Genomic DNA, 24,740 nt, shown 5'->3' on the forward strand with positions numbered 1-24,740 from the left:
GGTACCCACGCACATTGACTCGGGACCGGTACCCCCCCACATTGACTCGGGACCGGTACCCCCCCACATTGACTCGGGACCGGTACCCACGCACATTGACTCGGGACCGGTACCTGCTGTATATAGCGTCCACATTGACTCGGGACCGGTACCTGCTGTATATAGCCTCCACATTGACTCGGGACCGGTACCTGCTGTATATAGCCTCCACATTGACTCGGGACCGGTACCCCCTGTATATAGCCTCCACATTGACTCGGGACCGGTATATTGACTCGGGACCGGTACCTGCTGTATGTAGTCTCCACATTGACTCGGGACCGGTACCCCCTGTATATAGCCTCCACATTGACTCGGGACCGGTACCCCTCCACATTGACTCGGGACCGGTACCCCTCCACATTGACTCGGTACCTGCTGTATATAGCCTCCACATTGACTCGGGACCGGTACCTGCTGTATATAGCCTCCACATTGACTCTGTACCGGTACCCCCTGTATATAGCCTCCACATTGACTCGGGACCGGTACCCCCGCACATTGACTCGGGACCGGTACCCGCTGTATATAGCCTCATTACTAACCGGTACCCCCGCACATTGACTCGGGACCGGTACCTGCTGTATATAGTCTCCACATTGACTCGGGACCGGTACCTGCTGTATATAGTCTCCACATTGACTCGGTACCTGTACCCCCACACACTGACTCGGGACCTGCTGTATACTGTCATTATTGTTATTTTATTGTGTTTTTACTTTAGTTTGTTTAGAAAATATATTCTTAAAACTGCATTGTTGGTTAAGGCCTTGCCAGTAAGCATTTCACGGTAAGGTCTAAACCTGTTGTATTCGGTGCATTGTGACAAATACAATTTGATTTGATTAGACATAAGTCTGATATTATTGGACTTTACTTTGTGTGGGACATTTTGGGTGGATAGAGGGATGAATGGATGGGGATAGAGGGATGAATGGATGGGGATAGAGGGATGAATGGATGGGGATAGAGGGATGAATGGATGGGGATAGATGGATGAATGGATGGGGATAGATGGATGAATGGATGGGGATAGAGGGATGAATGGATGGGGATAGAGGGATGAATGGATGGGGATAGAGGGATGAATGGATGGGGATAGATGGATGAATGGATGGGGATAGAGGGATGAATGGATGGGGATAGAGGGATGAATGGATGGGGATAGAGGGATGAATGGATGGGGATAGAGGGATGAATGGATGGATGGGGATAGAGGGATGAATGGATGGGGATAGAGGGATGAATGGATGGGGATAGAGGGATGAAGGGATGGGGATAGATGGATGAATGGATGGGGATAGAGGGGTGAATGGATGGGGATAGATAGTTGAATGGATGGGGATAGAGGGATGGACAAACAAACACATGAATAAATGAACAAACTATTCAATAAATAACTCAATCCCTTAATCAACCAGTCAGTCAGTCGGTCAGTCAGACAACAAATCAAGAGATCTAAAGGTCTAACCGTGGCCATTGTTGTCCCCGTCCAGGTGAAGTGTGACCACTACTGGCCGGCTGACCGGGAGCCTCTGTACTATGGAGACCTGGTGGTTCAAATGCTGTCTGAGTCTGTCCTGGCTGAATGGACAATCAGGGAGTTCAAGATCAGCTCTGTGAGTAACAATCACCTCAGAAACAATCACTTAAGAAACAATTGCCTCAGAAACAATCACCTCAGAAACAATCACCTCAGAAACAATCACCTCAGTTACAATCACCTCAGTTACAATCACCTCAGTAACAATCACCTCAGAATCAATCACTTCAGAAACAATTGCCTCAGAAACAATCACCTCAGAAACAATCACCTCAGTTACAATCACCTCAGTTACAATCACCTCAGTAACAATCACCTCAGTAACAATCACCTCAGTAACAATCACCTCAGTTACAATCACCTCAGTAACAATCACCTCAGTAACATTCACCTCAGTAACATTCACCTCAGTAACATTCACCTCAGTAACATTCACCTCAGTAACAATCACCTCAGAAACAATCACCTCAGTAACAAGCATCTCAGTAACAATCACCTCAGTAACAATCACCTCAGTAACAATCACTTCAGTAACAATCACCTGAGTAACAATCACCTCAGTAACAATCACTTCAGTAACAATCACCTGAGTAACAATCACCTCAGAAACAATCACCTCAGTAACAATCACCTCAGTAACAATCACCTCAGAAACAATCACTGCAGATAATATGGCAGCTTCTCTGTTACTGTCACTCTATTGAAAGCTGTAGCCCAACTGAAGAGCTTTCAGTTCATTAGGACAACCTGTTTTTATATAAACCATCAGTACCAAGACAGATAAAACTGTTCAATCCTCTAATCGCTTAGATCCTGATCTACAAAGTACATTCTAGACCTGGTGTGGAGGTCCGACTTTATTTTTTTTTAATGTATTTATTTATATTTTATTTATATTTTATTTAACCAGGTAAGTCAGTGACGAAAAAATTCTTATTTACAATGACGGCCTATCCCGGCCACACCAGGCCAACGCTGGGCCAATTGTGCGCCGCCCTATGGGACTCCCAATCCTGGCCGGATGTGATTCAGCCTGGATTTGAGCCAGGGACTGTAGTGTCGTCTCTTGCACTGAGATACAGTACCTTAGACCGTTGCGCCACTCGGTAGCCCCCAAGAGGGAGATACCCTGCATTTCCTGTCCTGAACATCCCTCATCTTGTGTCTCTTCAGGAGGGTCGTCCCAGCTTCCCTCGGGTGGTGAGACACTTCCACTACACGGTATGGCCAGACCACGGGGTCCCCGAGACCACCCAGTCCCTCATCGAGTTCGTACGGACCGTCAGGGACTACATCGACAGGGCCCCCAGTACTGGAGCCACCGTTGTTCACTGCAGGTATGTGGAAGGGCCACATCGGTGTGTGTGTGTGTGTGTGTGTGTGTGTGTGTGTGTGTGTGTGTGTGTGTGTGTGTGAGTGAGTGAGTGTGTGTGTGTGTGTGTGTGTGTGTAGATGCCAGTGTAGATGTAAAGTTAGCGGAGTCAGAGGGTTCCTCTCCCATCAGAAAGAGGTTCCCCCTTGGCAGACGTCAGTCAAAGAGAAGACCAGCAACGTGAGAAAAGGTATTGAGGCCGGTTTAATCATTGATCAGCTCCATACATGAGACTCGTCCCCTCGCAGGGTTGGGGAGTAACGGATGACAAGTAATCCACTACATATAAGGGATTACAACAGAAACAGTAACTGTAATCCGTTACCAGCTAAAATATTGTAATCAGATACTTTTGAAAAACTAGATGATTACTTCGAGGATTACTTTAAAAATAAAAAGATGTTTGCGAGAATAAAAAAAATCTTTGCCACTTCTCTGTTTTGTCAATGACATTCAAATCAGCATTGAAAAAAGGTGGAAGTTTAAGTTTGTTCCACCTAAGAGAGTCTGACCACCAATCAGAGACCACTATGATGACACACCAAATGATGACCACCAATCAGAGACCACTATGATGACACACCAAATGTGTTTGATGGATTGTGGGAAAAGAGCAGGAATAGGCGTTTGTAGGCTACAGTCCAAGCTGTGTCTTCCAATGGTGCGACTGCTGTCGGCATCCAAAGATGATATATGTAGCCCTCGCTACATATTCGTCGCCAGACCCACTGGCTCCAGGTCATCTACAAGTCCATGCTAGGTAAAGCTCCGCCTTATCTCAGTTCACTGGTTACGATGGCAACACCCATCCGTAGCACGCGCTCCAGCAGGTGTATCTCACTGATCATCCCTAAAGCCAACACCTCATTTGGCCGCCTTTCGTTCCAATTCTCTGCTGCCTGTGACTGGAACGAATTGCAAAAATCGCTGAAGTTGGAGACTTTTATCTCCCTCACCAACTTCAAACATCTGCTATCTGAGCAGCTAACCGATCGCTGCAGCTGTACATAGTCTATTGGTAAATAGCCCACCCATTTTCACCTACCTCATCCCCATACTGTTTTTATTTATTTATTTTTTTCTGCTCTTTTGCACACCAATATCTCTACCTGTACATAACCATCTGATCATTTATCACTCCAGTGTTAATCTGCATAATTGTAATTATTCGCCTACCTTCTCATGCCTTTTGCACACAATGTATATAGACTCTCTTTTTTCTACTGTGTTATTGACTTGTTAATTGTTTACTCCATGTGTAACTCTGTGTTGTCTGTTCACACTGCTATGCCTTATCTTGGCCAGGTCGCAGTTGCAAATGAGAACTTGTTCTCAACTAGCCTACCTGGTTAAATAAAGGTGAAATAAATAAATAAATAAAATGATCCAACTTGAATAAACGCTTGGAAGTAAGGATGACATCAGTGGTGTTGTCTACGGCGATACAGATATCACTTCTTACTGTTATCTACACAGGGCATTGATGTGAATCACACTGCTGCTCTCTCATTTAGCTATTTGCGCCTTACAGATTATGGTTGTTGTGGACGGCTGTTCACAAATCTAAATGTGTATTTGAACCCAATAATAGTTGAATTCAATAAGTTTAAGCTGCCTATCAATCACTGTTTTTGAAACCAGTGGACAGCCAGTGAAAAACGTGCTCTGGCAACAGCTGTATAGTGTGGATCCCAGCCTATAGAATAACAGCTGTATAGTGTGGATCCCAGCCTATGGAATAACAGCTGTATAGTGAGGATCCCAGCCTATAGAATAACAGCTGTATAGTGAGGATCCCAGCCTATGGAATAACAGCTGTATAGTGAGGATCCCAGCCTATGGAATAACAGCTGTATAGTGAGGATCCCAGCCTATGGAATAACAGCTGTATAGTGAGGATCCCAGCCTATAGAATAACAGCTGTATAGTGAGGATCCCTGTCTATAGAATAACAGCTGTATAGTGTGGATCCCAGCCTATGGAATAACAGCTGTATAGTGTGGATCCCAGCCTATAGAATAACAGCTGTATAGTGTGGATCCCAGCCTATAGAATAACAGCTGTATAGTGTGGATCCCAGCCTATGGAATAACAGCTGCATAGTGTGGATCCCAGCCTATGGAATAAACGTGGGGCTTTAATCGCTCTCTCTAATTCAAGCTGATAAATAAAATAAAACATCCATAGACCTAATGAACACACGCTCAAACTCACACACTTTGGATTGGATAGACTTAAAGAGACGTTATGTAGTTGCTACATCCATTTTTTTCTATTTATAAATGTATATTTGTATATATCCATTGATTCTTGAAGAATATAACTTATAAATGCCTCATGAGTTTAGTTCAACTGTCACACTCAATATATATGTTTGTTTTACACCATGTTTGTAAACATTGTAAATGTAAACAGGCCTCATAACATGGTTAAAACAATCATTGTGACATCATGGAGGGTCAGTCCTCGCATCCATAGCTCTGTCTATTAACCCGAGAGTGGTTACATTTCTCCAGGCCCATCCCTCAGCTTTTTACCAAAACAGAGGCGAAGCGTCCATTTTGTCATTGTTTCATCTGTGGATTTGCCCTTTAAAACAGCTCCATGTTGTCAATGTATCAAAGTGTCACCAACAAAAAGGTCAACAATAGGCCTGTATCAAACGCAGCACATGCCAAGCATGTTTCACGTGTAAATAGCACTTTTCATTCCATGAGCGCAGCATTTATTTTTCAAATCAATGAGCCCAATCGGTCCTCCAGGGCTGGCTAATAAGTCCTTAGTTTTGATCGATAAGCAGGATGTTTGCCTCTTCCTCAGTCCTTTCAGACCTTAATTACTTTTCACAATGAGGGAATGTTTGGCCTCGGGTTAAACAACTAGGCTGATCTATACTTCCATATTAACAAGTCCTATTCCTGAAGACCAAGGGGTATAACGTTTATTGGAATGACTGGAATTCTGATAGACTTTGGTTTTTAATGTATGAACCTGGCTGATGGTGTCTGGACCACCCTCAGCTCTATATAGACAGAAATTAGATGAACCTGGCTGATGGTGTCTGGACTACCCTCAGCTCTATATAGACAGAAATGAGATTAACCTGGCTGATGGTGTCTGGACCACCCTCAGCTCTATATAGACAGAAATGAGATGAACCTGGCTGATGGTGAACTGGACCACCCTCAGCTCTATATAGACAGAAATGAGATTAACCTGGCTGATGGTGTCTGGACCACCCTGAGCTCTATATAGACAGAAATGAGATGAACCTGGCTGATGGTGAACTGGACCACCCTCAGCTCTATATAGACAGAAATTAGATGAACCTGGCTGATGGTGAACTGGACCACCCTCAGCTCTATATAGACAGAAATTAGATGAACCTGGCTGATGGTGTCTGGACCACCCTCAGCTCTATATAGACAGAAATGAGATGAACCTGGCTGATGGTGTCTGGACCACCCTCAGCTCTATATAGACAGAAATGAGATGAACCTGGCTGATGGTGATCAGGACCACCCTCAGCTCTATATAGACAGAAATGAGATGAACCTGGCTGATGGTGTCTGGACCACCCTCAGCTCTATGTAGACAGAAATTAGATGAACCTGGCCGATGGTGCTCTACACTCCTTCAGTTTCAGATCAACAGGAATGTAAAGTTCACAGATAAGCCACAACATACTTTACAGGAAGGAGAAGTAAGGGTCGATAAGCCACAACATACTTTACAGGAAGGAGAAGTAAGTAAGGGTCGATGAGCCACAACACACTCTACAGGAAGGAGAAGTAAGTAAGGGTCGTTAAACCACAACACACTTTACAGGAAGGAGAAGTAAGTAAGGGTCGATAAGCCACAACACACTTTACAGGAAGGAGAAGTAAGTAAGGGTCGTTAAGCCACAACACACTTTACAGGAAGGAGAAGTAAGTAAGGGTCGATAAGCCACAACATACTTTACAGGAAGGAGAAGTAAGGGTCGTTAAGCCACAACATACTTTACAGGAAGGAGAAGTAAGGGTCGTTAAGCCACAACATACTTTACAGGAAGGAGAAGTAAGGGTCGTTAAGCCACAACATACTTTACAGGAAGGAGAAGTAAGTAAGGGTCGATAAGCCACAACACACTTTACAGGAAGGAGAAGTAAGTAAGGGTCGATAAGCCACAACATACTTTACAGGAAGGAGAAGTAAGTAAGGGTCGTTAAGCCACAACACACTTTACAGGAAGGAGAAGTAAGTAAGGGTCGATAAGCCACAACATACTTTACAGGAAGGAGAAGTAAGTAAGGGTCGATAAGCCACAACATACTTTACAGGAAGGAGAAGTAAGTACGGGTCGATAAGCCACAACATACTTTACAGGAAGGAGAAGTAAGGGTCGTTAAGCCACAACATACTTTACAGGAAGGAGAAGTAAGGGTCGATAAGCCACAACACACTTTACAGGAAGGAGAAGTAAGTAAGGGTCGATAAGCCACAACACACTTTACAGGAAGGAGAAGTAAGGGTCGTTAAGCCACAACACACTTTACAGGAAGGAGAAGTAAGTAAGGGTCGTTAAGCCACAACACACTTTACAGGAAGGAGAAGTAAGTACGGGTCGATAAGCCACAACACACTTTACAGGAAGGAGAAGTAAGGGTCGTTAAGCCACAACACACTTTACAGGAAGGAGAAGTAAGGGTTGATAAGCCACAACACACTTTACAGGAAGGAGAAGTAAGGGTCGTTAAGCCACAACACACTTTACAGGAAGGAGAAGTAAGGGTCGATAAGCCACAACACACTTTACAGGAAGGAGAAGTAAGTAAGGGTCGTTAAGCCACAACACACTTTACAGGAAGGAGAAGTAAGTACGGGTTGATAAGCCACAACACACTTTACAGGAAGGAGAAGTAAGTAAGGGTCGTTTTTCCCCCAGAGGAAAGTCCATTACTCGGCGGTGACTCTTTCTCCAGACGCGGGTATCGCTCTCAGCTACAGGAGTCTGCCATTCCATCACTGTTGGTGACGTCTAGAGCCTAGACCAGAGATCTACTGACCCTGACCTGCTCCCCTTTATGTCCAAGATGTTAGATGTGCCGTCAAAGTGGAGAGAGAACTCTGTTAGTACTGGTGTACTGTGTTTCAGTGAAGCGTCCAGCTGGAATGATGTTATGTGCAACGTCCTGGATGATGGATTGTGATTCACCGTCATCATTTATCATTACTGTGTGTGTGTGTGTGTGTGTGTGTGTGTGTGTGTGTGTGTGTGTGTGTGTGTGTGTGTGTGTGTGTGTGTGTGTGTGCGTGTCAAAGGAGAAATCCTTCAATCAGGATGGTAGCTGTTTAGGCACACCAATTAAATTAAAAACCAATATCAAATTATTTTAATATGACTTACCGCAAGTGCATAAATACATGGACGTCAATGGTAAATGTTATGTAAACTACATGAATCACTCTTCTCTCTCTCTCTCTCTCCCTCAGTGCTGGAGTGGGTCGTACAGGGACGTTCATGGTTCTGGACCGGGTCCTTCAACAGCTGGACAGCATAGGAACAGTGGACGTCTACGGCTGTGTGTTTGACCTCCGACTGCACCGCTCTCACATGGTGCAAACAGAGGTAACGACGGATAAAACCCTCAGCTCATTCAACACTACTGTTTCCATCAGCTGGTACATTTCCATGAGTATAATGAACGTCAATGTTAGCCAGTGATACCCAGTGATAATATATAGCCAGTGATAATATATAGCCAGTGATACCCAGTGATAATATATAGCCAGTGATAATATATAGCCAGTGATAATATATAGCCAGTGATACCCAGTGATAATATATAGCCAGTGATACCTAGTGATAATATATAGCCAGTGATAATATATAGCCAGTGATAATATATAGCCAGTGATAATATATAGCCAGTGATAATATATAGCCAGTGATACCCAGTGATAATATATAGCCAGTGATACCCAGTGATAATATATAGCCAGTGATAATATATAGCCAGTGATACCCAGTGACAATATATAGCCAGTGATAATATATAGCCAGTGATAATATATAGCCAGTGATAATATATAGCCAGTGATACCCAGTGATAATATATAGCCAGTGATAATATATAGCCAATGATAATATATAGCAAGTGATAATATATAGCAAGTGATCCCCAGTGATATTATATAGCCAGGGATAATATATAGCCAATGATATTATATAGCCAGTGATAATATATAGCCAGAGATATTATATAGCCAGTGATAATATATAGCCAGTGATAACATATAGCCAGAGATATTATATACCCAGTGAAAATATATAGCCAGTGATAATATATAGCCAGTGATACCCAGTGATAATATATAGCCAGTGATAATATATAAGTGATAATATGTAGCCAGTGATAATATATAGCCAGTGATAATATATAGCCAGTGATAATATATAGCCAGTGATAATAAACAACCAGTGATATTATACAGCCAGTGATAATATATAGCCAGTGATATTATATAGCCAGTGATAATATATAGCCAGTGATATTATATAGCCAGTGATATTATATAGCCAGTGATAATATATAGCCAGTGATAATATATAGCCAAAGATAACATTTAGCCAGTGATCCTCAGTGATAATATGTAGCCAGTGATAACATATAGCCAGTGATATTATATAGCCAGTGATAATATTAAGTGATAATATATAGCCAGTGATATTATGTAGCCAGTGATATTATTTAGCCAGTGATAATATATAGCCAGTGACAATATATAGCCAGTGATAATATATAGCCAGTGATATTATTTAGCCAGTGATATTATATAGCCAGTGATAATATGGAGCCAGTGATAATATATAGCCAGTGATATTATTTAGCCAGTGATATTATATAGCCAGTGATAATATATAGCCAGTGATAATATATAGCCAGTGATAATATATAGCCAGTGATAATATATAGCCAATGATATTATATAGCCAGTGATAATATATAGCCAGTGATAATATATAGCCAGTGATAATATATAGCCAATGATATTATATAGCCAGTGATATTATATAGCCAGTGATAATATATAGCCAGTGATAATATATAGCCAGTGATAATATATAGCCAGTGATAATATATAAATGATAATATATAAGTGATAATATGTAAATTATAATATATAAGTGATAATATATAGTCGGTGATAATATATAAGTGATATTATATAGCCAGAGATATTATATAGCCAGTGATATTATATAGCCAGAGATAATATATAGCCAGGAATAATAAATGGGGATGTGTATCAGAAAGTCGTGTTTCAGCAGAATCAAAGGGAAGGCTTCATCCCATTGATCTGCTATGCAGTGGTAATGATAGCACAATGTTTGTGCCTGAGACACAACGTCTTGCAATAGCTCCCCAATCATAATGCCTAGGCTTTAGCTTCGTGGGATAACACAGTCTGTTGTCAAAATGGCAAAGGCACAACGCATTTAGCAGACATGTTGCATGAACAGTAGTATTGATGTGAATGCTGTCCTCCCCACAGTAGATGAACAGTAGTATTGGTGTGAATGCTGTCCTCCCCACAGCAGATGAACAGTAGTATTGATGTGAATGCTGTCCTCCCCACAGTAGATGAACAGTAGTATTGGTGTGAATGCTGTCCTCCCCACAGCAGATTAACAGTAGTATTGATGTGAATGCTGTTCTCCCCACAGCAGATGAACAGTAGTATGGATGTGAATGCTGTCCTCCCCACAGCAGATGAACAGTAGTATTGGTGATATTGATGTGAATGCTGTCCTCCCCACAGCAGATGAACAGTAGTATTGGTGATATTAATGTGAATGCTGTCCTCCCCACAGTACCAGTACTCCTTCCTCCACCAGTGTGTTCGAGATGTCCTGAGAGCCAGGAAGCTCCGTAGTGAGCAGGAGAACCCTCTCTACCCCATCTATGAGAACTTCAACCCAGACTACTACCGTGGTAAGACTATACCACCATACCAAGACTATATATCCAGACTACTACCGTGGTAAGACTACACCACCATACCAAGACTATATATCCAGACTACTACCGTGGTAAGACTATACCAGCATACCAAGACTATATATCCAGACTACTACCGTGGTAAGACTACACCACCATAACAAGACTATATATCCAGACTACTACCATGGTAAGACTATACCAAGACTATATATCCAGACTACTACCATGGTAAGACTATACCAAGACTATATATCCAGACTACTACCATGGTAAGACTATACCAAGACTATATATCCAGACTACTACCATGGTAAGACTATACCAAGACTACCAGACTACTACCATGGTAAGACTATACCAAGACTATATATCCAGACTACTACCATGGTAAGACTATACCAAGACTATATATCCAGACTACTACCATGGTAAGACTATACCAAGACTATATATCCAGACTACTACCATGGTATGACTTTACCACCATACCAAGACTATATATCCAGACTACTACCATGGTAGGACTATACCACATTACCAAGACTATATATCCAGACTACTACCATGGTAAGACTTTACCACCATACCAAGACTATATATCCAGACTACTACCATGGTAAGACTATACCAAGACTATATATCCAGACTACTACCATGGTAAGACTTTACCACCATACTAAGACTATATATCCAGACTACTACCATGGTAAGACTACACCACCATACCAAGACTATATATCCAGACTACTACCATGGTAAGACTATACCAAGACTATATATCCAGACTACTACCATGGTAGGACTATACCACCATACCAAGACTATATATCCAGACTACTACCATGGTAAGACTATACCAAGACTATATATGCAGACTACTACCATGGTTAGACTATACCCCCATACCAAGACTATACATCCAGACTACTACCATGGTAAGACTATACCAAGACTATATATCCAGACTACTAACATGGTTAAACTATACCAAGACTATATATCCAGACTACTACCATGGTAAGACTATACCACATTACCAAGACTATATATCCAGACTACTACCATGGTAAGACTATACCACCATACCAAGACTATATATCCAGACTACTACCATGGTAAGACTATACCCCCATACCAAGACTATATATTCAGACTATTACCATGGTAAGACTATACCAAGACTATATATCCAGACTACTACCATGGTAAGACTATAACACCATACCAAGACTATATATCCAGACTACTAACATGGTAAGACTATACCCCCATACCAAGACTATATATCCAGACTACTACCATGGTAAGACTATACCACCATACCAAGACTATATATCCAGTCTACTACCATGGTAAGACTATACCACCATACCAAGACTATATATCCAGACTACTACCATGGTAAAACTATACCCCCATACCAAGACTATATATCCAGACTACTACCATGGTAAGACTATACCAAGACTATATATCCAGACTATTACCATGGTAAGACTATACCAAGACTATATATCCAGACTACTTCCATGGTAAGACTATAACACCATACCAAGACTATATATCCAGACTACTAACATGGTAAGACTATACCCCCATACCAAGGCTATATATCCAGACTACTACCATGGTAAGACTATACCACCATACCAAGACTATATATCCAGTCTACTACCATGGTAAGACTATACCACCATACCAAGACTATATATCCAGACTACTACCATGGTAAGACTATACCACATTACCAAGACTATATATCCAGACTACTACCATGGTAAGACTATACCACCATACCAAGACTATATATCCAGTCTACTACCATGGTAAGACTATACCCCCATTCCAAGACTATACAGTGCCTTGCGAAAGTATTCGGCCCCCTTGAACTTTGCGACCTTTTGCCACATTTCAGGCTTCAAACATAAAGATATAAAACTGTCTTTTTTTGTGAAGAATCAACAACAAGTGGGACACAATCATGAAGTGGAACGACATTTATTGGATATTTCAAACTTTTTTAACAAATCAAAAACTGAAAAATTGGGCGTGCAAAATTATTCAGCCCCCTTAAGTTAATACTTTGTAGCGCCACCTTTTGCTGCGATTACAGCTGTAAGTCGCTTGGGGTATGTCTCTATCAGTTTTACACATCGAGAGACTGAATTTTTTTCCCATTCCTCCTTGCAAAACAGCTCGAGCTCAGTGAGGTTGGATGGAGAGCATTTGTGAACAGCAGTTTTCAGTTCTTTCCACAGATTCTCGATTGGATTCAGGTCTGGACTTTGACTTGGCCATTCTAACACCTGGATATGTTTATTTTTGAACCATTCCATTGTAGATTTTGCTTTATGTTTTGGATCATTGTCTTGCTGGAAGACAAATCTCCGTCCCAGTCTCAGGTCTTTTGCAGACTCCATCAGGTTTTCTTCCAGAATGGTCCTGTATTTGGCTCCATCCATCCTCCCATCAATTTGAACCATCTTCCCTGTCCCTGCTGAAGAAAAGCAGGCCCAAACCATGATGCTGCCACCACCATGTTTGACAGTGGGGATGGTGTGTTCAGCTGTGTTGCTTTTACGCCAAACATAATGTTTTGCATTGTTGCCAAAAAGTTCAATTTTGGTTTCATCTGACCAGAGCACCTTCTTCCACATGTTTGGTGTGTCTCCCAGGTGGCTTGTGGCAAACTTTAAACAACACTTTTTATGGATATCTTTAAGAAATGGCTTTCTTCTTGCCACTCTTCCATAAAGGCCAGATTTGTGCAATATACGACTGATTGTTGTCCTATGGACAGAGTCTCCCACCTCAGCTGTAGATCTCTGCAGTTCATCCAGAGTGATCATGGGCCTCTTGGCTGCATCTATGATCAGTCTTCTCCTTGTATGAGCTGAAAGTTTAGAGGGACGGCCAGGTCTTGGTAGATTTGCAGTGGTCTGATACTCCTTCCATTTCAATATTATCGCTTGCACAGTGCTCCTTGGGATGTTTAAAGCTTGGGAAATCTTTTTGTATCCAAATCCGGCTTTAAACTTCTTCACAACAGTATCTCGGACCTGCCTGGTGTGTTCCTTGTTCTTCATGATGCTCTCTGCGCTTTTAACGGACCTCTGAGACTATCACAGTGCAGGTGCATTTATACGGAGACTTGATTACACACAGGTGGATTGTATTTATCATCAATAGTCATTTAGGTCAACATTGGATCATTCAGAGATCCTCACTGAACTTCTGGAGAGAGTTTGCTGCACTGAAAGTAAAGGGGCTGAATAATTTTGCACGCCCAATTTTTCAGTTTTTGATTTGTTAAAAAAGTTTGAAATATCCAATAAATGTTGTTCCACTTCATGATTGTGTCCCACTTGTTGTTGATTCTTCACAAAAAAATACAGTTTTATATCTTTATGTTTGAAGCCTGAAATGTGGCAAAAGGTCGCAAAGTTCAAGGGGGCCGAATACTTTCGCAAGGCACTGTATATCCAGACTACTACCATGGTAAGACTATACCACCATACCAAGACTATATATCCAGTCTGCTACCATGGTAAGACTGTACTAAGACTATATATCCAGTCTACTACCATGGTAAGACTGTACCAAGACTATATATCCAGACTACTACCATGGTAAGACTATACCCCCATACCAAGACTATATATCCAGTCTACTACCATGTTAAGACTATACCACCATACCAGGACTATATATCCAGACTATAGATATAGGTCTACCAATATAATTAGAATTACAAGCACGGACAGACGGCTGTAAGCCTACCAATAGAATTACCATGACTGTAATGGACAGACGGCTGTAAGCCTACCAATTGAATTACCATGACTGGAACGGACAGACGGCTGTAAGCCTACCAATAGAATTACCATGACAGGAACGGACAAAGCCAACATGGTGGTTGGCTGGTCCCTCCACCAGAGAACATAGACTTGATGGTTAGACTGGTCCCTCCACCAGAGAACATAGACTTGATGGTTAGACGGTTAGATGGTTATCCCATTCTAGTTTGTCTAACTCTATGTCTTTAATCACAGTTCCATTTTGAGTCGCTAAAACGATAATCCCCTAAACCGTCTAAACGACTTAATCATACGGAAGGGTACATTTAGTACACGTGTGTTTTTTAAATAATATTTGACTAAATGTGCCTTTTGTTTGTCTTACTCTCTTCAGATTTTGTGTACACGGGACGCTAACTAACGACAGTCTGGGTTCCTCTCCACACAGCTGAGTGAGAAGGAAAACCAGGGAAGAATCTGTTCAATACCACCAGACAGCCAAGCACTATTTTTGATACACTGTTGGTTCAACCTCTCAGGATGTCTATTTAAAATGGAGCAGATTGACGTCTGGAAACATTGGCGTTTCGTCCACTTATAGCTGAATCTTAGGTTGCATTCAATGAGATCTGATTATATTGTTTTGCACCTAATTGTAAAGCTCTTCCAAGAAACATTATTCCCTAAACTCATGTTATTTCAATATTAATAATGTCTGATGAAAAAGACAAAAGGAACTGATATAAAATGTAGATATAATGATTCTTATTCAACGTAAACAGAAAAAAAAGATGAGTGAAAGCTATCAGGCGAAGCAATGAATGGGATTCTATGAGGCGTAGCTTCCCTGCATCACACAGCATTATTATGACAAGGCCTGAATGCCTGAAAACCTTCCCTACATCACAAAGCATTATTATGACAAGGCCTGAATGCCTGAAAACGTTCCCTATATCACACAGCATTATTATGACAAGGCCTGAATGCCTAAAAACCTTCCCTACATCACACAGCATTATTATGACAAGGCCTGAATGCCTGAAAACCTTCCCTGCATCACACAGCCTTATTATGACAAGGCCTGAATGCCTAAAAACCTTCCCTGCATCACACAGCATTATTATGACAAGGCCTGAATGCCTGAAAACCTTCCCTGAAGAAACCTTCCCTGCATCCCAAATGGCACCCTATTCTCTATGGCCCTAATCAAAAGTTGTGCACTATATAGGGAATAGGGTGCCATTTGGGTACAAAGACTTTTCTGTATAATATGTTCTAAATCGTAGTTGCTGGTTTGTAGTTTAAAAAAATAATGAACCCGGAGCAGACAGACAGACAGCTAGCTGTCTTGAGAGTAGCTCATCACAATGCTGTCTAGATCCTTGTATAAAGTAGCAGACCGTCTGTACAGTTGGTTGTGTTGTGAATAGTCCTCTTATCTTTAAACATGGCGTCAGTTCATGTTGTGTGTGTGTGTGTGTGTACCATTGAGATTGTACAGTAGAGCCTGGAGGAGGGAACAGCATATAGTTTGTATGCCATCTCAGCTACCTATGTTTTCTAGGGCAAAGGGAAAACTCCACTGGAAAACAAACTAGTTTTCGGTTGTTTCCGGAAAGAGGTGGTAACCTTTTCTCCGTGGTCTCTCGAACCAAGATGGAGGGAGTGTTCATGAGAGAGACTGTACGGGTTTTGTACATTACCTTCTTCAAAACATGATGTTGCATTTCTGATCATCCTTTTGCATAAAACTAGGCTGATGGATGTGTCTGTAAACAATACGAACAGTGATCTTTCTATGTCGTGTGTTGAACTGAGCGGGAGATCTCTTCAACTGAATCTGAGCTGGCCAGCTTCCTGATCTACACAGGAGAAGGTCTAGAAGTTGGACTAAACTAAAAAAAAACAACTGAAGAAACTTCACACAATAAGCAATACTGGCCAAATCCTGCTGAGATCCTGGGGATAAAGTGAGAGAATTGAATAAAATGTCAACATCCTGACCCTGTGAGAGGTCTGTAGTGGCCAAGACACTGACCTTTCCAGACTGCAGGTTTTGGGACGTGGCATTTCTCTGTCTGAGCTTCTCTGAGCCCCGAGCCACGGAAACAGACCGAGCTACAGAAGAAACAGTGTTGGTTGGCATTCTTCCCATTGTTACTGAAGACAATGCAGATCTTCAGTAGCTCTCACTGCGTTAGTATTTCAAAATCAATCTGTATCTACATATAAATAGTACGTTCAGATTGAATCTTCTCTCCAATGGCTCCCATTATGTTAGTGTTTCTACTCTATATTACAAAAATCACACATTTATTTTAACTTTGTTGTTCAATTTAAACATAAAAAAATACTAGCTTTAAAAAACAAATACTAAGATGATCATTTTCAGGGTTCTGACTCCTCCCAGTAGTATCAGATGGAACACATTCTGACTCCTCCCAGTAGTATCAGATGGAACACATTCTGACTCCTCCCAGTAGTATCAGATGGAACACATTCTAACTTTTCCCAGTAGTATCAGATGGAACACATTCTAACTTTTCCCAGTAGTATCAGATGGAACACATTCTGACTCCTCCCAGTAGTATCAGATGGAACACATTCTAACTCCTCCCAGTAGTATCAGATGGAACACATTCTAACTTTTCCCAGTAGTATCAGATGGAACACATTCTAACTTTTCCCAGTAGTATCAGATGGAACACATTCTGACTCCTCCCAGTAGTATCAGATGGAACACACCAGTCTCTCAGGCTTGACTCTTTCACCCCTGTCCTCCCCTATAAGCCTAAAGGTCATATCATAAAGAGATTGTCTCCAGATAATAGAGTACAGAAACATCAACTCTCTCCATCTGTTCTCCTCCCTGCTGGGAGTTGAGTGGATTTAATAGTGTGGTATTAAGCTCCACTGTAGATTCCTCAAAAGTTTTTCATTACAGAAATCTATATCAATCCCCTTCCCTCCTGTCAAACTAACACGTTGTTAGATCCCCAATGACCCTCTGGAACACATCTCTCTGGGTTTCACCAGAGTATGGCTGGTGCCCATACAGCAGCTAAAACTTCATGTGACGGCGCTTAGCTACCTGATGAATATTCTCCCAGCGTTTCTGTTTCCCTGTAACATCTCTACTACCTCGCTCACCAACCAACAGTTGACCTGCAGGGGAAACCTTCTAACCCAGGCCTTTAGAAAGAGACAAGGAGAGGAGGGGCAGAGGTGTTGGAGGCAAATCAGAGGAATTAACGGTCTTTAACAGAGAAGTCATGGTGTAAGCCTGCCGTATGTATCATTTACAGTATGTACCATTTACAGTATGTATCATTTACAGTATGTACCATTTACAGTATGTATCATTTACAGTATGTACCATTTACAGTATGTATCATTTACAGTATGTACCATTTACAGTAGGTATCATTTACAGTATGTATCATTTGCAGTTGGTATCATGTACAGTATGTACCATTTACAGTATGTGTCTTTTACAGTTGGTATAATTCCACACTGGAATATGAACATAACTTAAAACTAACTGAAAGAATGTTCCCTAGTCCAGAATGTTCCCTAGCCTAGAATGTTCCCTAGCCTGGAATCTTCCCTAGCCTGGAATGTTCCCTAGCCTGGAATGTTCCCTAGCCTAGAATGTTCCCTAGCCTAGAATGTTCCCTAGCCCAGAATGTTCCCTAGCCTAGAATGTTCCCTAGCCTAGAATGTTCCCTAGCCCAGAATGTTCCCTAGCCTAGAATGTTCCCTAGCCTGGAATCTTCCCTAGCCTGGAATGTTCCCTAGCCTGGAATGTTCCCTAGCCTAGAATGTTCCCTAGCCTAGAATGTTCCCTAGCCTAGAATGTTCCCTAGCCTAGAATGTTCCCTAGCCTAGAATGTTCCCTAGCCTATTGTATTCCCTAGCCTAGAATGTTCCCTTTCATTTAAAAGTAGAGAATGATGTTGTTTATTTTATTTTCATTTGTTTGTTTCTTCATAATCACACTGCTGGAAATGGAGGAGAAAGGTGTTGATGCATGTTCCTAATTGGTTTCCAACTCTGTTTCCGGTCTCTTGTTAATACGATGAGGTAATCTGCCAACTCATTACGTTCAGCACATAGTTAACTATGAACCGTTCATCCCTCTGGAGAACTAAAGTTGTATTAATTAATCACCGATGTAGGCAGGCGTCCCAAAAGGTAAGGCACCCTATTCCCTATATAGTGCACTACTGTTGACCAGAGCCCATAGGGCTGTGGTTAAAAGTAGTGTAATATGTAGGGAATAGGGTGCCATTTGGAGCACACAACCATAGAGTGATCATAGGAGTAGTATCTCTCTAGAGCAGTGTCTTACTCTGTGAGCATACTGCCAAAATAAGGAAGCCTTGTCCAAGCCAGAGCGAACCAAAGGGCAGGAGCCTGTCTCCTGTTTCTGAAGAGTGAGGCAACTTAATGTACTAGTACACCCCCTGGACAGGACACTACTCTGTCTAACTATACTGGTATATATTACTGTACTAGTACTACCCCTGGACAGGACACTAGTCTGTCTGACTATACTGGTATATATTAATGTACTAGTACTACCCCTGGACAGGACACTAGTCTGTCCGACTATACTGGTATATATTAATGTACTAGTACACCCCCTGGACAGGACACTAGTCTGTCTGACTATACTGGTATATATTACTATACTAGTACACCCCCTGGACAGGACACTAGTCTGTCTGACTATACTGGTATATATTAATGTACTAGTACACCCCCTGGACAGGACACTAGTCTGTCTGACTATACTGGTATAGATTGTATATTTGATATTGCGTTAACAGATTGTGAATACCAGAGGTGTCACAACACAACAACTGTCACGTGACCTATACCTACAGGGAAGAGCTGTGCTTCTCTGTCGTATTGTGTTTGCATTGGATCAATGTGAACGAATGTAAACAATGTTATGTTGTAAATATGCCTGGTTTTGTACCCCATGTTTATCCATGTGTATTGGTTGATATGATAAGCTATGTGTCATGTATGTAAGTAAAAAAAAAAAAGAAGCTTAATTGTTTTGAATATATGATCACATTAATAATACCGAGAATATGCAACCATGTTAAATATGCTAATCATGTATAATAAAATAAGAATATAGATACATCTAGTTGACATTTTGAATGAGATATTCCACATAATGCACTATAAACATTTTGTTTGCAAAAAAATATAAATTCCCAACTGTAATTTTGCCTGCTTGGAAATGATGTGCATGACGTTATTTTACTTAACATTGTTTAGAGAGGACAGAGTCGGCATGCTGGGATTAAATATCCTGGTAGGATTAAAATAGGATTAAATATCCTGGTAGGATTAAATATCCTGGTAGGACTAAATATCCTGGTAGAATTAAATATCCTGGTAGGATTAAATATCCTGGTAGGATTAAATATCCTGGTAGGATTAAATATCCTGGTAGGACTGGATATCCTGGTAGGACTGAATATCCTGGTAGGATTGAATATCCTGGTAGGATTAAATATCCTGGTAGGATTAAATATCCTGGTAGGATTAAATATCCTGGTAGGACTGGATATCCTGGTAGGACTGAATATCCTGGTAGGATTGAATATCCTGGTAGGATTAAATATCCTGGTAGGATTAAATATCCTGGTAGGATTAAATATCCTGGTAGGACTGGATATCCTGGTAGGACTGGATATCCTGGTAGGACTGGAGATCCTGGTAGGATTAAATATCCTGGTAGGACTGAATATCCTGGTAGGACTGGATATCCTGGTAGGACTGGATATCCTGGTAGGACTGAATATCCTGGTAGGATTAAATATCCTGGTAGGATTGAATATCCTGGTAGAACTGTGTGCGTGGTATGACTGAATATATCCTGATAGGACTGAATATATCCTGGTAGGACTGTGTGCCTGGTAGAACTAAATATATACTGGTAGGACTGAATATATCCTGGTAGGACTGAATATCCTGGTAAGACTGTGTGCCTGGTAGGACTGAATGTATCCTGGTAGGACTGAATATATACTGGTAGGACTGTGTGCCTGGTAGGACTGAATATATCCTGGTAGCACTGAATATATCCTGGAAGGACTGAATATCCTGGTAGAACTGTGTGCCTGGTAGGACTGAATATCCTGGTAGGACTGAATATATCCTGGTAGGACTGAATATATCCTGGTAGGACTGAATATATCCTGGTAGGACTGAATATATCCTGGTAGGACTGTGTGCCTGGGTAACCTGCACTGATCTTACAGAAGGCATTACCCTGAATCTGAACCTTAGAGCTGCTCTGTGTGTGGAGGGGGCCTCTCTAGGACAGCTCTGTGTGTAGAGGGGCCCTCTCTAGGACAGCTCTGTGTGTAGAGGGGCCCTCTCTAGGACAGCTCTGTGTGTAGAGGGGCCCTCTCTAAGACAGTTATGTGTGTGGAGGGGCCCTCTCTAAGACAGCTCTGTGTGTAGAGGGGCCCTCTCTAAGACAGTTATGTGTGTAGAGGGGCCCTCTCTAAGACAGTTATGTGTGTAGAGGGGCCCTCTCTAAGACAGCTCTGTGTGTAGAGGGGCCCTCTCTAGGACAGCTCTGTGTGTAGAGGGGCCCTATCTAAGACAGTTCTGTGTGTAGAGGGGCCCTCTCTAGGACAGCTCTGTGTGTAGAGGGGCCCTCTCTAAGACAGTTATGTGTGTAGAGGGGCCCTCTCTAAGACAGCTCTGTGTGTGGAGGGGCCCTCTCTAGGACAGCTCTGTGTGTAGAGGGGCCCTATCTAAGACAGTTCTGTGTGTAGAGGGGCCCTCTCTAGGACAGCTCTGTGTGTAGAGGGGCCCTCTATAAGACAGTTATGTGTGTAGAGGGGCCCTCTCTAAGACAGCTCTGTGTGTGGAGGGGCCCTCTCTAGGACAGCTCTGTGTGTAGAGGGGCCCTATCTAAGACAGTTCTGTGTGTAGAGGGGCCCTCTCTAGGACAGCTCTGTGTGTAGAGGGGCCCTCTCTAAGACAGTTATGTGTGTAGAGGGGCCCTCTCTAAGACAGCTCTGTGTGTAAAGGGGCCCCAAAAATGTCTAAAAACATAATTTCACTTTGACATTATGGGGTCTTTTGTTTAGGTCTGTGAAACAACATGTAAATGTAATCCATTTTAAATTCAGGCGGTAACACAATAAAATGTGTAAAAAGGCAAGGGGTGTGAATACTTGCTGAAGGCTCTGTCAGCTCAATCAGAAATGTCCTTTCTATAACGCTTGACTTTTACAGTTTGAATAGAGCCCTTGATCCCAGAAAAGTACTGTGTGATTGAAGTGCACCATCACGTGTGTATGTGTGACGTCGTTCACACACACTCCAATACACTGGTTTCAACCTGGTGTGGATTTGTGACTGAGTGTGGGGAGGGATGCTGTTTCTTGCATACCCCCCCCTGAGACACCCACAGAGAGTTCAGGTCAGAGCCATGGTCCACCATTTTCCAGTGTCCCTGGACCGGTTGGGGGGGGTTAAGTGCCCCCCCTGCACATCGATAGACTTTTCATCTTGTTGGCTCTGGAATTCGAACCGGCGACTGTTACTGCCCCAACGCTCTAACCTCTAACCTCTAACCTCGAGGCTACCTGACAGCGCTGATACAAGCTGACCCTACACAGACAATGTAATGATGATGCATTCTACAATTTCATTATTTTATTTTTTAAAGATCCGTCTTGGTCCTCTACATCTGCGTCCCAAATAGCACAGCAGTACCTATATACAGCAATGAACTACTTTTGACCAGAGCCCTATGGGTCCCGGTGCTTTCACTTCCACACCTGTCAAGGGTCTCTCTCTCTCTTCCTATTCTCTCTCTCTCTTCCTATTCTCTCTCTTCCTATTCTCTCTCTTCCTATTCTCTCTCTTCCTATTCTCTCTCTTCCTATTCTCTCGCTCTCCCTTTCTTTTCCTCTTCTCTCTCTTTTCCTATTCTCTCTCTCTTCCTCTTCTCTCTCTCTCTAGTCTTTCTCTCTCTTTTCCTTTTCCTACTTCAATTCCACCCATCAGGATACCTGGTAGCGGTTATTTAGAGGCCTGTATAACCTTTGAACTCTATAATCAGGATACCTGGTAGCGGTTATTTAGAGGCCTGTATAACCTTTGAACTCTATAATCAGGATACCTGGTAGCGGTTATTTAGAGGCCTGTATAACCTTTGACCTCTATAATCAGGATACCTGGCAGTGGTTATTTAGAGGCCTGTATAACCTTTGAACTCTATAATCAGGATACCTGGTAGTGGTTATTTAGAGGCCTGTATAACCTTTGACCTCCATAATCAGGATACCTGGTAGTGGTTATTTAGAGGCCTGTATAACCTTTGACCTCTATAATCAGGATACCTGGTAGTGGTTATTTAGAGGCCTGTATAACCTTTGACCTCTATAATCAGGATACCTGGTAGCGGTTATTTAGAGGCCTGTATAACCTTTGACCTCCATAATCAGGATACCTGGCAGTGGTTATTTAGAGGCCTGTATAACCTTTGACCTCCATACAGGTAAATATAGTGAAGTGTGGAAACAACCTAACAGAAATGTAAATGGATTCACTAGGCCTCGGGACATGAATGCATGCACACGCTCCCTATCCTCTCTGAGCCAAACCTACATCCCTTAATCCCGTTTGTCAGAACAAGGTATTTCCAACGTGGATTACGGTGGCGTTTTATGCATATTTCCACCTCCCTCTCTGCCCCAATCTACCGCTGATAGATTTGAGGGAGGTATTAGTACCATTTAATCTCTAATCTCTATTTTGTATGAGATTTATTTCATTTGATGAATTGAGGCACTGCGTTTTAAAGGTTGGGATGAGGAATAGGGTTATAGATTTGAACATGTGAACTCCCATATTTTGACAAAATAAAACGGTTACCTGACAGGTCCTCTTTACCTTTGGTATTAATTTGATAATTACATGGATTTAAATAGATGTGTAAAGGTATGTAAGGGTTCAAGGTCAGAGTCTAATAAAATATAATGTCTGTCTGGGAGTCCTTTCTTTTAACCTTCTCAATCTGTGAAGGTAATTCTCTTCTCATTCTGTGAAGGTAATTCTCTTCTCATTCTGTGAAGGTAATTCTCTTATCATTCTGTGAAGGTAATTCTCTTCTCATTCTGTGAAGGTAATTCTCTTCTCATTCTGTGAAGGTAATTCTAATTCTCTTCTCATTCTGTGAAGGTAATTCTCTTCTCATTATGTGAAGAGAGAGAATGAAAAGAGAATTAACTTCACAGAATGAGAAGAGAATTCTCTTCTCATTCTGTGAAGTTAATTCTCTTTTCATTCTCTGAAGCTTTCTTGAACAACACTTGACTGTCCAGTGGTTGGGGAACAACACTTGACTTGTCTAGTAGTTGGGGAACAACACTTGACTTGTCTAGTGGTTGGGGAACAACACTTGACTTGTCTAGTGGTTGGAGAACAACACTTGACTTGTCTAGTGGTTGGGGAACAACACTTGACTTGTCTAGTGGTTGGGGAACAACACTTGACTTGTCTAGTGGTTGGGGAACAACACTTGACTTGTCTAGTGGTTGGAGAACAACACTTGACTTGTCTAGTGGTTGGGGAACAACACTTGACTTGTCTAGTGGTTGGAGAACAACACTTGACTTGTCTAGTGGTTGGAGAACAACACTTGACTTGTCTAGTAGTTGGGGAACAACACTTGACTTGTCTAGTGGTTGGGGAACAACACTTGACTTGTCTAGTTGTTGGGGAACAACACTTGACTGTCTAGTAGTTGGGGAACAACACTTGACTTGTCTAGTGGTTGGGGAACAACACTTGACTTGTCTAGTGGTTGGGGAACAACACTTGACTGTCTAGTGGTTGGGGAACAACACTTGACTTGTCTAGTGGTTGGGGAACAACACTTGACTTGTCTAGTGGTTGGGGAACAACACTTGACTTGTCTAGTAGTTGGAGAACAACACTTGACTTGTCTAGTG

General features: G+C 42.0%; 1 protein-coding gene across 1 annotated transcript in view; it reads left to right on the forward strand.

The window, feature by feature from the left end:
* Nucleotides 1-15,240, forward strand: part of LOC139394623 (receptor-type tyrosine-protein phosphatase beta-like) — a 115,909-nt gene extending 100,669 nt beyond the window's left edge. The window contains exons 28-32 of the mRNA XM_071142724.1: nucleotides 1,536-1,658; nucleotides 2,756-2,919; nucleotides 8,430-8,565; nucleotides 10,813-10,933; nucleotides 15,134-15,240. Coding sequence (XP_070998825.1) covers nucleotides 1,536-1,658; nucleotides 2,756-2,919; nucleotides 8,430-8,565; nucleotides 10,813-10,933; nucleotides 15,134-15,156 — 567 coding nt within the window. The 3' untranslated portion in view covers nucleotides 15,157-15,240. The remainder of the gene's footprint in view (nucleotides 1-1,535; nucleotides 1,659-2,755; nucleotides 2,920-8,429; nucleotides 8,566-10,812; nucleotides 10,934-15,133) is intronic.
* The last annotated feature ends 9,500 nt before the right edge of the window (nucleotides 15,241-24,740 follow it).

This window comes from Oncorhynchus clarkii, unplaced genomic scaffold (genome assembly GCF_045791955.1).
Source record: "Oncorhynchus clarkii lewisi isolate Uvic-CL-2024 unplaced genomic scaffold, UVic_Ocla_1.0 unplaced_contig_797_pilon_pilon, whole genome shotgun sequence".
In the NCBI taxonomy this organism is placed as follows: domain Eukaryota; kingdom Metazoa; phylum Chordata; class Actinopteri; order Salmoniformes; family Salmonidae; genus Oncorhynchus; species Oncorhynchus clarkii.